This window comes from Oncorhynchus gorbuscha, unplaced genomic scaffold, assembly GCF_021184085.1.
Source record: "Oncorhynchus gorbuscha isolate QuinsamMale2020 ecotype Even-year unplaced genomic scaffold, OgorEven_v1.0 Un_scaffold_1129, whole genome shotgun sequence".
Taxonomy (NCBI): Eukaryota; Metazoa; Chordata; class Actinopteri; order Salmoniformes; family Salmonidae; genus Oncorhynchus; species Oncorhynchus gorbuscha.
The window spans coordinates 51,605-65,000 of NW_025746001.1; the positions used below are offsets into that span (position 1 = coordinate 51,605).

The window sequence follows — 13,396 nt, forward strand, 5'->3', positions numbered from 1 at the left end:
CACGGGGATTGAGATAGAAGTTGCACTCCCATACCCCGGATGTGATTATTGTGTTTGTGTCGGCAGAGAAGGAGATGCCTCTGCCCGTACAGGTCTTTAACTTTCAGGTAAACTTGTGTTTTCAACAGTTTATATAACCGGGAACACGTTTGAATGACTATATATATTTTTGTTTAGATTGAGTTTATCTATTTGGTCCTCTAACAAAGTGTTTTCAAGCTAACAAGCTAATCTCGCTAGCTAATGTTAGCTAAGAAGCTATGCTGGGGTCTCAACATCAAGTTAGTCCTTATTAGCTAATAAATTTAGCGTTAGGGCGGATTGAACTAGGTTTATTATAGATTATAAATCTTCAATTTGTTTGATAGATATAGCTAACTAGTCGGCGGATTTTTAAAAAACAAACAAGTGTAGCTAAATTAGTTATATAAAATGTAAACAGACAGTTTGATGGCTCGTTGAGTCGTTGCTGTAATTTGCTCATTTAAAAAGAAACCTGACTGCAGTTCCTAATTCCTTACTAGCATAGCTACATCTGTGTCAAACGTTTGCGTAGACACCTAAAATGCAAGCCATTTAGCTAACTAAAATAAAAATGTAGTTAGCTAGAGAAGATTGCCATGGAAACTGTCTGTTATAATCAACTAGATAAACAACATCCACCGGACTGGCAGAAGTTACTGTCACCCTGAAACCTTTCACCAACTCTTGCAGTTCAGTTTAGGCGCTGTTCATTTAGAGACAACGCATTCATTGACATCCCTTTAATTGCAAGAAGCCGGACTTCCATGTTTCTTAAATGTCTCAGACATTTCTTCCACCAATTTCTTTCACATGTGTGACCCACCTTGTTTGTACAGCAACAAATATATACTACATCACCAAATGTATGTGGACACCTCTTCAAATTAGTGGATTCTGCTATTTGAGCCACACCCATTGCTGACAGGTGTATAAAATCGAGCACACAGCCATGCAATCTCTATTAAATAAAATCCATGCAATCTACATAGACAAACATTGTCAGTAGAATGGCCCGTACTGAAGAGCTCAGTGACTTTCAACGTGGCACCGTCATAAGATGCCACTATTCCAACAAGTCAGTTTGTAAAATTTCTACCAAGCTAGAGCTGCCCTGGACAAATGTAAGTGCTGATATTGTGAAGTGAAAATGTCTTAAGAGCAACAACGACTCGGCCGCGAAGTTGTAGGCCTCACAAGATCAGACTGGGACCACTGAAGCACTACTAAGTTCCAAACTGCCTCTAGAAGCAACGTCAGCACAATAACTGTTCGTCGGAAGCTTCATGGGCTCTCGAGTGGCGCAGCGGTCTAAGGCACTGCATCTTGGTGCTAGAGGTGTCACTACAGACCCTGGTTTGTTATAATATAATAATAATAATAATAATATATGCCATTTAGCGGACGCTTTTATCCAAAGCGACTTACAGTCATGGGTGGTCCCGGGAATCGAACCCACTACCCTGGCGTTACAAGCGCCATGCTCTACCAACTGAGCTACAGAAGGACCAGGCTGTATCACAACCGACCAAGTCCCATAGGGCGGTGCACAATTGGCCCAGCGTCGTTCGGGTCAGCCGGGGTAGGCTGTCATTGTAAATAAGAATTTGTTCGTAACTGACTTGCCTGGTTAAATAAAGTTTTTTTTAAATCTATGGGTTTCCATGGTGACGCTTGGCATTGTGATCTTGGTGTGCGACTGCTCGGCCATGGAAACCCATTAAATTTTTTTGTTGAGTGGTGTGAAGCTCACAGCCATTGGAATCTGGAGCAGTGGAAACGTGTTCTCTGGAGTGATGAATCACACTTCACCTTCTGGCAGTCCAACTGGGTTTGGTGGATGCAAGGAGAATGTTACCTGTCCCAAAGCATAGTGCCAACTGTAAAGTTTGGTGGAGAAAGAATAATGGTCTGGGGCTGTTTTTCATGGTTCAGGCCCCTTAGTTACAGTGAAGGGAAATGTTTACGCAACAGCACAGATTGTTTTTTTGTGGCAACAGTTTGGGGAAGGCCCTTTCCTGTTTCAGCATGACAATTTCCCCGTGCACCAAGCGAGGTCCATACAGAAATGGTTTGTCAATCGGTGTGGAAGAACTTGACTAGCCTACACAGAGCCCTGACCTCAAGCCCATCGAATTACTTTGGGATGAATTTGAACGCCCACTGCGAGCCAGGCCTAATCGCCCAACATAATCGCCCAACCTCACTAATGTTCTTGTGGCTGAATGGAAGCAAGTCCCTGCAGCAATGTTCCAACATCTAGTGGAAAGCCTTCCCAGAAGAGTGGAGGCTGTTGTAGCAACAAAAGGGGGACCAACTCCATATTAATACCCATGATTTTGGAATAAGATGTTTGACGAGGGGGTGTCCACATACTTTTGGTCATGTAGTTTAAAAAATATATTTTATTTTTATTTCACCTTTATTTAACCAGGTAGGCTAGTTGAGAACAAGTTCTCATTTACAACTGCGACCTGGCCAAGATAAAGCGTAGCAGGGTGAACAGACAGCAACACAGTTACACATGGAGTAAAAAATAAACAAGTCAATAACACAGTAGAATTTTTTAAAAGAGTCTATATACACTGTGTGCAAAAGGCATGAGGAGGTAGGTGATTACTTACAATACACAACCTCAAATAACATCCAGCTAATGTGGTGAGAGTTCTGGCTAGCCAACTGACATGACTTATCATGCGAAGTGCTTTTAAGTCATCAAGGACAGAGATCACTCTTCTGCCCCCCCTTCCTTCCTTCCCTGCATCTCACCCTCTCCCGCCTCCCCTCCATCTCCCCCTCTCCCTCCACCCCTCCCCCCTTCCTTCCCTGCATCTCACCCTCTCCCGCCTCCCCTCCATCTCCCCCTCTCCCTCCACCCCTCCCCCTTCCTTCCCTGCATCTCCCCCTCTCCTCCACCCCCCACCCCCTTCCTTCCCTGCATCTCCCCCTCTCCTGCCTCCCCTCCAACTCCCATCTCCCGCCTCCCCTCCCTCTCCCCCTCCATCTCCCCATCTCCCGCCTCACCTCCCTCCTCCAGGACAGCTCAGTGTCAGAGCTGGAGGTTGCCGCAGGGGCAGAACAAGCTCAGGCTCAGGACAGAGAAAGAGACAGGGCCATGGCCACAGACAGGGGAAAGAGTAGGCCTAGCTTGGCCCAGACCTCGGCCTCAGAGCTTCCCTGTACCTCCCATAGCAGCAGCAGACCCAATCAGCTGTCAGCGTTCACTGCAGGGGACTATGTCCTCAGCTCCAGCCTCTCAGCATGCTCCCTGCTCCCAGAGGTAGGACCACCAGAGCAGACAGAGCGAAGCTCTGATATATGGAGTTGTTTTAAGGTCTCCCACGCTCACTCTCATCTCTGTCTCATCTTCTCTCTCCCATCCCTCTCTCTCCCGCTCTCTCTTTCCATCTCCCCTTCTTTCTCCCCCGCTCGCTCGCTCCCTCTCCATCTCACCTTCTCTCTCCCCCTCCCTTCCATCCCTCTCTCTACCCATCTCTCTCCATCTCCCCCGCTCTCCATCTCCCTCGCTCTCTCTCTCCATCTCCCACGCTCACTCTCTCTCCATCTCCCATCACTCTCTCCTCCAGGGGGCTGTTGAGCCGATGCAGATCGATGCTGACCCCCAGGAAGACCAGCAGAATGCTCCAGACACCAACTATGTGGTGGAAAACCCCACACTGGTACGTTACTATAGCACTAAGCTAGCACTGGTACGTTACTATAGCACTAAGCTAGCACTGGTACGTTAATATAGCACTAAGCTAGCACTGGTACGTTACTATAGCACTAAGCTAGCACTGGTACGTTAATATAGCACTAAGCTAGCACTGGTATGTTACTATAGCACTAAGCTAGCACTGGTATGTTACTATAGCACTAAGCTAGCACTGGTATGTTACTATAGCACTAAGCTAGCACTGGTACGTTAATATAGCACTAAGTTAGCACTGGTACGTTACTATAGCACTAAGTTAGCACTGGTACGTTACTATAGCACTAAGCTAGCACTGGTACGTTACTATAGCACTAAGCTAGCACTGGTACGTTACTATAGCACTAAGCTAGCACTGGTACGTTACTATAGCACTAAGCTAGCACTGGTACGTTACTATAGCACTAAGCTAGCACTGGTACGTTACTATAGCACTAAGCTAGCACTGGTACGTTACTATAGCACTAAGCTAGCACTGGTACGTTACTATAGCACTAAGCTAGCACTGGTACGTTACTATAGCACTAAGCTAGCCCTAGCACTGGGGCGTTACTATAGCACTAAGCTAGCCCTAGCACTGGTACGTTACTATAGCACTAAGCTAGCCCTAACACTGGTACCTTACTATAGCACTAAGCTAGCCCTAGCACAGGTACATTACTATAGCACTAAGCTAGCACTGGTACATTACTATAACACTAAGCTAGCACTGGTACCTTACTATAGCACTAAGCTAGCCCTAGCACGTTACTATAGCACTAAGCTAGCCCTAGCACATTACTATAGCACTAAGTTAGCCCTAGCACGTTACTATAGCACTAAGCTAGCCCTAGTACATTACTATAGCACTAAGCTAGCCCTAGCACTGATACCTTACTATAGCACTAAGTTAGCCCTAGCACGTTACTATAGTACTAAGCTAGCCCTAGTACATTACTATAGCACTAAGCTAGCCCTAGTACGTTATTATAGCACTAAGCTAGCCCTAGCACTGGTACCTTACTATAGCACTAAGCTAGCACTGGGAAGTTACTGACCGTATCTTCCTTAGCTTTGTAGTTCTTCTATATTCTATGCTGAACACTGAACTAAATGAAGTCAGTCTGTCACATGGTGATCAACTCCTATCATGTGTTATCTTTTCACTGTTTTGTCTCTTTCTCTCTCTCTCAATCTCCCTGTCTCACTGCCTCTCTCTGTCTCTCTCTCAATCTCCCTGTCTCACTGCCTCTCTCTGTCTCTCTCTCAATCTCCCTGTCTCACTGCCTCTCGCTGTCTCTCTCTCAATCTCCCTGTCTCACTGCCTCTCTCTGTCTCTCTCTCAATCTCCCTGTCTCACTGCCTCTCTCTGTCTCTCTCTCAATCTCCCTGTCTCACTGCCTCTCGCTGTCTCTCTCTCAATATCTCTTTTGTCTCTGTCTTTCCTCTCCTGGTCTCCCTGTCGTTCATCTCTCCTGGTCTCCCTGTCTTTCATCTCTCCTGGTCTCCCTGTCGTTCATCTCTCCTGGTCTCCCTGTCGTTCATCTCTCCTGGTCTCCCTGTCGTTCATCTCTCCTGGTCTCCCTGTCGTTCATCTCTCCTGGTCTCCCTGTCTTTCATCTCTCCTGGTCTCCCTGTCGTTCATCTCTCCTGGTCTCCCTGTCTTTCATCTCTCCTGGTCTCCCTGTCGTTCATCTCTCCTGGTCTCCCTGTCGTTCATCTCTCCTGGTCTCCCTGTCGTTCATCTCTCCTGGTCTCCCTGTCGTTCATCTCTCCTGGTCTCCCTGTCGTTCATCTCTCCTGGTCTCCCTGTCGTTCATCTCTCCTGGTCTCCCTGTCGTTCATCTCTCCTGGTCTCCCTGTCTTTCCTCTCTCCTGGTCTCCCTGTCTTTCCTCTCTCCTGGTCTCCCTGTCTTTCCTCTCTCCTGGTCTCCCTGTCGTTCATCTCTCCTGGTCTCCCTGTCTTTCATCTCTCCTGGTCTCCCTGTCTTTCCTCTCTCTTGGTCTCCCTCTCTAGGACCTGGAGCAGTTTGCGTCCAGCTACAGCGGTCTGATGCGTATTGAGAGACTGCAGTTCATAGCACAACATTGTCCCCAGCTCCGTGCCGAGGCCCTGAAGATGGCCCTGTCCTTCGTCCAGAGGACCTTCAACGTAGACGTCTATGAGGAGATCCACCGCAGACTCACCGACGCCAAGCGGTGAGGAGAAAGAGTGTGTGTGAAGTGGAGCCTATATAAGGTACAAAAGTGTGTGTGTGTGAGAGATCCCGCATGTGTGCATACGACCCTAACATCTCTGTCTATTCCCAGACAGGCGCAGGGTGTCCCTGACGCGGTGCCTGATGGGCCGGCGGAGGCCCCTCTCCTGGACACAGCCTGGGCAGAGAGCACCAGGAAAAAGGCCCTTCTCAAACTGGAGAAGCTGGACACTGACCTCAAGAACTACAAGGGAAACTCCATCAAAGAGAGCATCAGGTAACTAGCTACGGGGGGGAACTCAAGTAGACATTGTTTTCACTGTGTTACATGTGTGTCACAAGCAGTGTAGATGGAACTCGACCGTGTCGCAAGCAGTGGAGATGGAACTCGACCGTGTCGCAAGCAGTGGAGATGGAACTCGACCGTGTCGCAAGCAGTGGAGATGGAACTCGACCGTGTCGCAAGCAGTGGAGATGGAACTCGACCGTGTCGCAAGCAGTGGAGATGGAACTCGACCGTGTCGCAAGCAGTGGAGATGGAACTCGACCGTGTCGCAAGCAGTGGAGATGGAACTCGACCGTGTCGCAAGCAGTGGAGATGGAACTCGACCGTGTCGCAAGCAGTGGAGATGGAACTCGACCGTGTCGCAAGCAGTGGAGATGGAACTCGACCGTGTCGCAAGCAGTGGAGATGGAACTCGACCGTGTCGCAAGCAGTGGAGATGGAACTCGACCGTGTCGCAAGCAGTGGAGATGGAACTCGACCGTGTCGCAAGCAGTGGAGATGGAACTCGACCGTGTCGCAAGCAGTGGAGATGGAACTCGACCGTGTCGCAAGCAGTGGAGATGGAACTCGACCGTGTCACAAGCGGTGGAGATGGAACTCGACCGTGTCACAAGCGGTGGAGATGGAACTCGACCGTGTCACAAGCGGTGGAGATGGAACTCGACCGTGTCACAAGCGGTGGAGATGGAACTCGACCGTGTCACAAGCAGTGGAGATGGAACTCGACCGTGTCACAAGCAGTGGAGATGGAACTCGACCGTGTCACAAGCAGTGGAGATGGAACTCGACCGTGTCACAAGCAGTGGAGATGGAACTCGACCGTGTCACAAGCAGTGGAGATGGAACTCGACCGTGTCACAAGCAGTGTAGATGGAACTCGACCGTGTCACAAGCAGTGGAGATGGAACTCGACCGTGTCACAAGCAGTGGAGATGGAACTCGACTGTGTCACAAGCAGTGGAGATGGAACTCGGACAACATTTTTAAATTTTAATTTAATTTATTTTTTTTACCTTTATTTAACCAGGCAAGTCAGTTAAGAACAAATTCTTATTTTCAATGACGGCCTAGGAACAGTGGGTTCCTTCCAGTTCTCTGCTGCCCATGACTGGAACCAACTGCAAAAATCTCTGAAGCTGGAGACTCACATCTCCCTCACTAGCTTTAACCACCAGCTGTCAGCGCAGCTCACAGATCACTGCACCTGTACATAGCCCATCTGTAAACAGCCCACCTACCTCATCCCCATACTGATATTTATTTATTTATTTTGCTCCTTTTGCACCCCAGTATCTCTACTTGCACATTCATCTTCTGCACATCTACCATTCCAGTGTTTAATTGCTATATTGTAATTACTTCGCCACCATGGCCTGTTTATTGCCTACCTCCCTTATCTTACCTCATTTACACTCACTGTATATAGACTTTTTGGTTTCTTTTGTTCTACTGTATTATTGACTACGTTTTGTTTATTCCATGTGTAACTCTGTGTTGTTGTATGTGTTGAATTGCTTTGCTTTATCTTGGCCAGGTCGCAGTTGCAAATGAGAACTTGTTCTCAACTAGCCTACCTGGTTAAATAAAGTGAACACTTTGGGATAAGGTTGGAGGATGTGGACACAGCCAGTGATGTGGTAGGGGAGAGGAAGGGCCTCAAAACCCAAATGGAACCAGTCTACTACTCAACAAGTTCTCTCTCTGGATCCCCCCCTCCCTCTCTCTCCTCCCCCCTCTCTCCTCCCCTCCCCCTGCCTCTCTCATCCTCCCTCCCCCTCTCTCTCTCCTCCTTCCTCCCCCTCTCTCTCATCCTCAACGCTCTCCCCCTCCCTCCCCCGTCTCCTCCTCCCCTCTCTTCCTCTCCTCCCTCTCCCCTCCCTCTCTGTCTGTTCAGGCGGGGTCACGATGACCTTGGGGACCACTATTTAGACTGTGGAGATCTCAGCAATGCCCTGAAGTGTTACAGCCGAGCCCGAGACTACTGCACTAGTGCCAAGCATGTCATCAACATGTGTCTCAACGTCATCAAGGTACTATGACATCATCAACATGTGTCTGAATGTCATCAAGGTACTATGACATCATCAACATGTGTCTGAACGTCATCAAGGTACTATGACATCATCAACATGTGTCTGAATGTCATCAAGGTACTATGACATCATCAACATGTGTCTGAATGTCATCAAGGTACTATGACATCATCAACATGTGTCTGAATGTCATCAAGGTACTATGACATCATCAACATGTGTCTGAATGTCATCAAGGTACTATGACATCATCAACATGTGTCTGAATGTCATCAAGGTACTATGACATCATCAACATGGTCTGAATGTCATCAAGGTACTATGACATCATCATGTGTCTGAATGTCATCAAGGTACTATGACATCATCAACATGTGTCTGAATGTCAAGGTACTATGACATCATCAACATGTGTCTGAATGTCATCAAGGTACTATGACATCATCAACATGGTGCCTCCGAAATGAATGTTCATGTCAACTTTTATCGTCAAGTTGTGTCTTCACTTGGTCAAGTCTATAAACGTGGCTTGTCTTGACCTAACATCCTTGAAAGGTTTCTCAAACCTTTTCTCTCCCTCTGTCTCTCTCCTGTCTCTGTCTCTCTCTCTCTCCCTTTCTGTGTATTTCTCTCTCGCTAGGTTAGCGTTTACCTCCAGAACTGGTCCCATGTACTTAGCTACGTGAGCAAGGCAGAATCCACTCCAGAGATAGCTGAGGTTAGTACTGAATGACATGAAATATAACCTTTACATCGTACCTTCCGAGTGAGAGAAACTTGTAAAATCAAGCAGTATGAGAATTTGTTCAATAGATGTTCTCCTTTTAAATTGTTGTGTGTGTATAGTAGACTCTCTAATATAGCCTTCACACTGAGAGAAAGTCACTGACTTAACTCTCGCTTGCTTGTTCTTCTAGCAACGAGGAGAGAGAGACAGTCAGAACCAATCTGTCCTCACCAAACTAAAATGTGCTGCGGGTAAGACCTCATACTGTACTGTTAGGAGGACCACTGAAGTCTACAGCTAAGACATTATACTGTTAGGAGGACCACTGAAGTCTACAGCTAAGACCTCATACTGTACTGTTAGGAGGACCACTGAAGTCTACAGCTAAGACATTATACTATACTGTTAGGAGGACCACTGTAGTCTACAGCTAAGACATTATACTATACTGTTAGGAGGACCACTGAAGTCTACAGCTAAGACATTATACTATACTGTTAGGAGGACCACTGAAGTCTACAGCTAAGACATTATACTATACTGTTAGGAGGACCACTGAAGTCTACAGCTAAGACATTATACTGTACTGTTAGGAGGACCACTGTAGTCTACAGCTAAGACATTATACTGTACTGTTAGGAGGACCACTGAAGTCTACAGCTAAGACATTATACTATACTGTTAGGAGGACCACTGAAGTCTACAGCTAAGACATTATACTGTACTGTTAGGAGGACCACTGTAGTCTACAGCTAAGACATTATACTGTACTGTTAGGAGGACCACTGAAGTCTACAGCTAAGACATTATACTGTACTGTTAGGAGGACCACTGAAGTCTACAGCTAAGACATTATACTGTTAGGAGGACCACTGAATCTGCAGCTAAGACATTATACTGTTAGGAGGACCACTGTAGTCTACAGCTAAGACATTATACTGTTAGGAGGACCACTGAAGTCTACAGCTAAGACATTATACTGTTAGGAGGACCACTGTAGTCTACAGCTAAGACATTATACTGTACTGTTAGGAGGACCACTGAAGTCTACAGCTAAGACATTATACTGTACTGTTAGGAGGACCACTGAAGTCTACAGCTAAGACATTATACTGTAGTCTACAGCTAAGACATTATACTGTTAGGAGGACCACTGAATCTGCAGCTAAGACATTATACTGTTAGGAGGACCACTGTAGTCTACAGCTAAGACATTATACTGTTAGGAGGACCACTGAAGTCTACAGCTAAGACATTATACTGTTAGGAGGACCACTGAAGTCTACAGCTAAGACATTATACTGTTAGGAGGACCACTGAAGTCTACAGCTAAGACATTATACTGTTAGGAGGACCACTGAAGTCTACAGCTAAGACATTATACTGTTAGGAGGACCACTGAAGTGTACAGCTAAGACATTATACTGTACTGTTAGGAGGACCACTGTAGTCTACAGCTAAGACATTATACTGTACTGTTAGGAGGACCACTGTAGTCTACAGCTAAGACCTCATACTATACTGTTAGGAGGACCACTGAAGTCTACAGCTAAGACATTATACTGTACTGTTAGGAGGACCACTGTAGTCTACAGCTAAGACATTATACTGTACTGTTAGGAGGACCACTGAAGTCTACAGCTAAGACATTATACTGTTAGGAGGACCACTGAAGTCTACAGCTAAGACATTATACTGTTAGGAGGACCACTGTAGTCTACAGCTAAGACATTATACTGTTAGGAGGACCACTGAAGTCTACAGCTAAGACCTCATACTATACTGTTAGGAGGACCACTGAAGTCTACCGCTAAGACCTCATACTATACTGTTAGGAGGACCACTGAAGTGTACAGCTAAGACATTATACTGTTAGGAGGACCACTGAAGTGTACAGCTAAGACATTATACTGTACTGTTAGGAGGACCACTGTAGTCTACAGCTAAGACATTATACTGTACTGTTAGGAGGACCACTGAAGTGTACAGCTAAGACATTATACTATACTGTTAGGAGGACCACTGTAGTCTACAGCTAAGACATTATACTGTACTGTTAGGAGGACCACTGTAGTCTACAGCTAAGACATTATACTGTACTGTTAGGAGGACCACTGAAGTCTACAGCTAAGACATTATACTATACTGTTAGGAGGACCACTGTAGTCTACAGCTAAGACATTATACTGTACTGTTAGGAGGACCACTGAAGTGTACAGCTAAGACATTATACTATACTGTTAGGAGGACCACTGTAGTCTACAGCTAAGACATTATACTGTACTGTTAGGAGGACCACTGAAGTCTACAGCTAAGACATTATACTGTTAGGAGGACCACTGAAGTGTACAGCTAAGACATTATACTGTAGTCTACAGCTAAGACCTCATACTATACTGTTAGGAGGACCACTGTAGTCTACAGCTAAGACATTATACTGTTAGGAGGACCACTGAAGTGTACAGCTAAGACATTATACTGTTAGGAGGACCACTGAAGTCTACAGCTAAGACATTATACTGTTAGGAGGACCACTGAAGTGTACAGCTAAGACATTATACTATACTGTTAGGAGGACCACTGTAGTCTACAGCTAAGACATTATACTGTACTGTTAGGAGGACCACTGTAGTCTACAGCTAAGACATTATACTGTACTGTTAGGAGGACCACTGAAGTGTACAGCTAAGACATTATACTATACTGTTAGGAGGACCACTGTAGTCTACAGCTAAGACATTATACTGTACTGTTAGGAAGACCACTGAAGTCTACAGCTAAGACATTATACTGTTAGGAGGACCACTGAAGTGTACAGCTAAGACATTATACTGTAGTCTACAGCTAAGACCTCATACTATACTGTTAGGAGGACCACTGAAGTGTACAGCTAAGACATTATACTGTTAGGAGGACCACTGAAGTCTACAGCTAAGACATTATACTGTACTGTTAGGAGGACCACTGTAGTCTACAGCTAAGACATTATACTGTTAGGAGGACCACTGTAGTCTACAGCTAAGACATTATACTGTACTGTTAGGAGGACCACTGTAGTCTACAGCTAAGACATGATACTATACTGTTAGGAGGACCACTGTAGTCTACAGCTAAGACATTATACTATACTGTTAGGAGGACCACTGAAGTCTACAGCTAAGACATTATACTGTTAGGAGGACCACTGAAGTCTACAGCTAAGACATTATACTGTTAGGAGGACCACTGAAGTCTACAGCTAAGACATTATACTGTTAGGAGGACCACTGAAGTGTACAGCTAAGACATTATACTGTACTGTTAGGAGGACCACTGTAGTCTACAGCTAAGACATTATACTGTACTGTTAGGAGGACCACTGTAGTCTACAGCTAAGACCTCATACTATACTGTTAGGAGGACCACTGAAGTGTACAGCTAAGACATTATACTGTACTGTTAGGAGGACCACTGTAGTCTACAGCTAAGACATTATACTGTACTGTTAGGAGGACCACTGAAGTCTACAGCTAAGACATTATACTGTTAGGAGGACCACTGAAGTCTACAGCTAAGACATTATACTGTTAGGAGGACCACTGTAGTCTACAGCTAAGACATTATACTGTTAGGAGGACCACTGAAGTCTACAGCTAAGACCTCATACTATACTGTTAGGAGGACCACTGAAGTCTACCGCTAAGACCTCATACTATACTGTTAGGAGGACCACTGAAGTGTACAGCTAAGACATTATACTGTTAGGAGGACCACTGAAGTGTACAGCTAAGACATTATACTGTACTGTTAGGAGGACCACTGTAGTCTACAGCTAAGACATTATACTGTACTGTTAGGAGGACCACTGAAGTGTACAGCTAAGACATTATACTATACTGTTAGGAGGACCACTGTAGTCTACAGCTAAGACATTATACTGTACTGTTAGGAGGACCACTGTAGTCTACAGCTAAGACATTATACTGTACTGTTAGGAGGACCACTGAAGTCTACAGCTAAGACATTATACTATACTGTTAGGAGGACCACTGTAGTCTACAGCTAAGACATTATACTGTACTGTTAGGAGGACCACTGAAGTGTACAGCTAAGACATTATACTATACTGTTAGGAGGACCACTGTAGTCTACAGCTAAGACATTATACTGTACTGTTAGGAGGACCACTGAAGTCTACAGCTAAGACATTATACTGTTAGGAGGACCACTGAAGTGTACAGCTAAGACATTATACTGTAGTCTACAGCTAAGACCTCATACTATACTGTTAGGAGGACCACTGTAGTCTACAGCTAAGACATTATACTGTTAGGAGGACCACTGAAGTGTACAGCTAAGACATTATACTGTTAGGAGGACCACTGAAGTCTACAGCTAAGACATTATACTGTTAGGAGGACCACTGAAGTGTACAGCTAAGACATTATACTATACTGTTAG

General features: G+C 45.6%; 1 protein-coding gene across 2 annotated transcripts in view; it reads left to right on the forward strand.

Moving 5' to 3' along the window:
- The window catches only part of LOC124021556 (COP9 signalosome complex subunit 1-like), a 24,230-nt gene continuing 10,834 nt past the window's right edge, over positions 1 to 13,396 (forward strand). Inside the window, exons 1-7 of one of the 2 annotated variants that reach the window (XM_046336695.1) lie at positions 1 to 107; positions 3,609 to 3,701; positions 5,730 to 5,911; positions 6,023 to 6,187; positions 8,091 to 8,226; positions 8,870 to 8,947; positions 9,147 to 9,207. In XM_046336695.1, the coding sequence (XP_046192651.1) occupies positions 75 to 107; positions 3,609 to 3,701; positions 5,730 to 5,911; positions 6,023 to 6,187; positions 8,091 to 8,226; positions 8,870 to 8,947; positions 9,147 to 9,207 (748 nt within the window). In that variant the 5' untranslated portion in view covers positions 1 to 74. Of the gene's footprint in view, positions 108 to 3,128; positions 3,302 to 3,608; positions 3,702 to 5,729; positions 5,912 to 6,022; positions 6,188 to 8,090; positions 8,227 to 8,869; positions 8,948 to 9,146; positions 9,208 to 13,396 lie in introns of those variants that run through there. The other variant, XM_046336694.1, reaches the window with a different exon arrangement.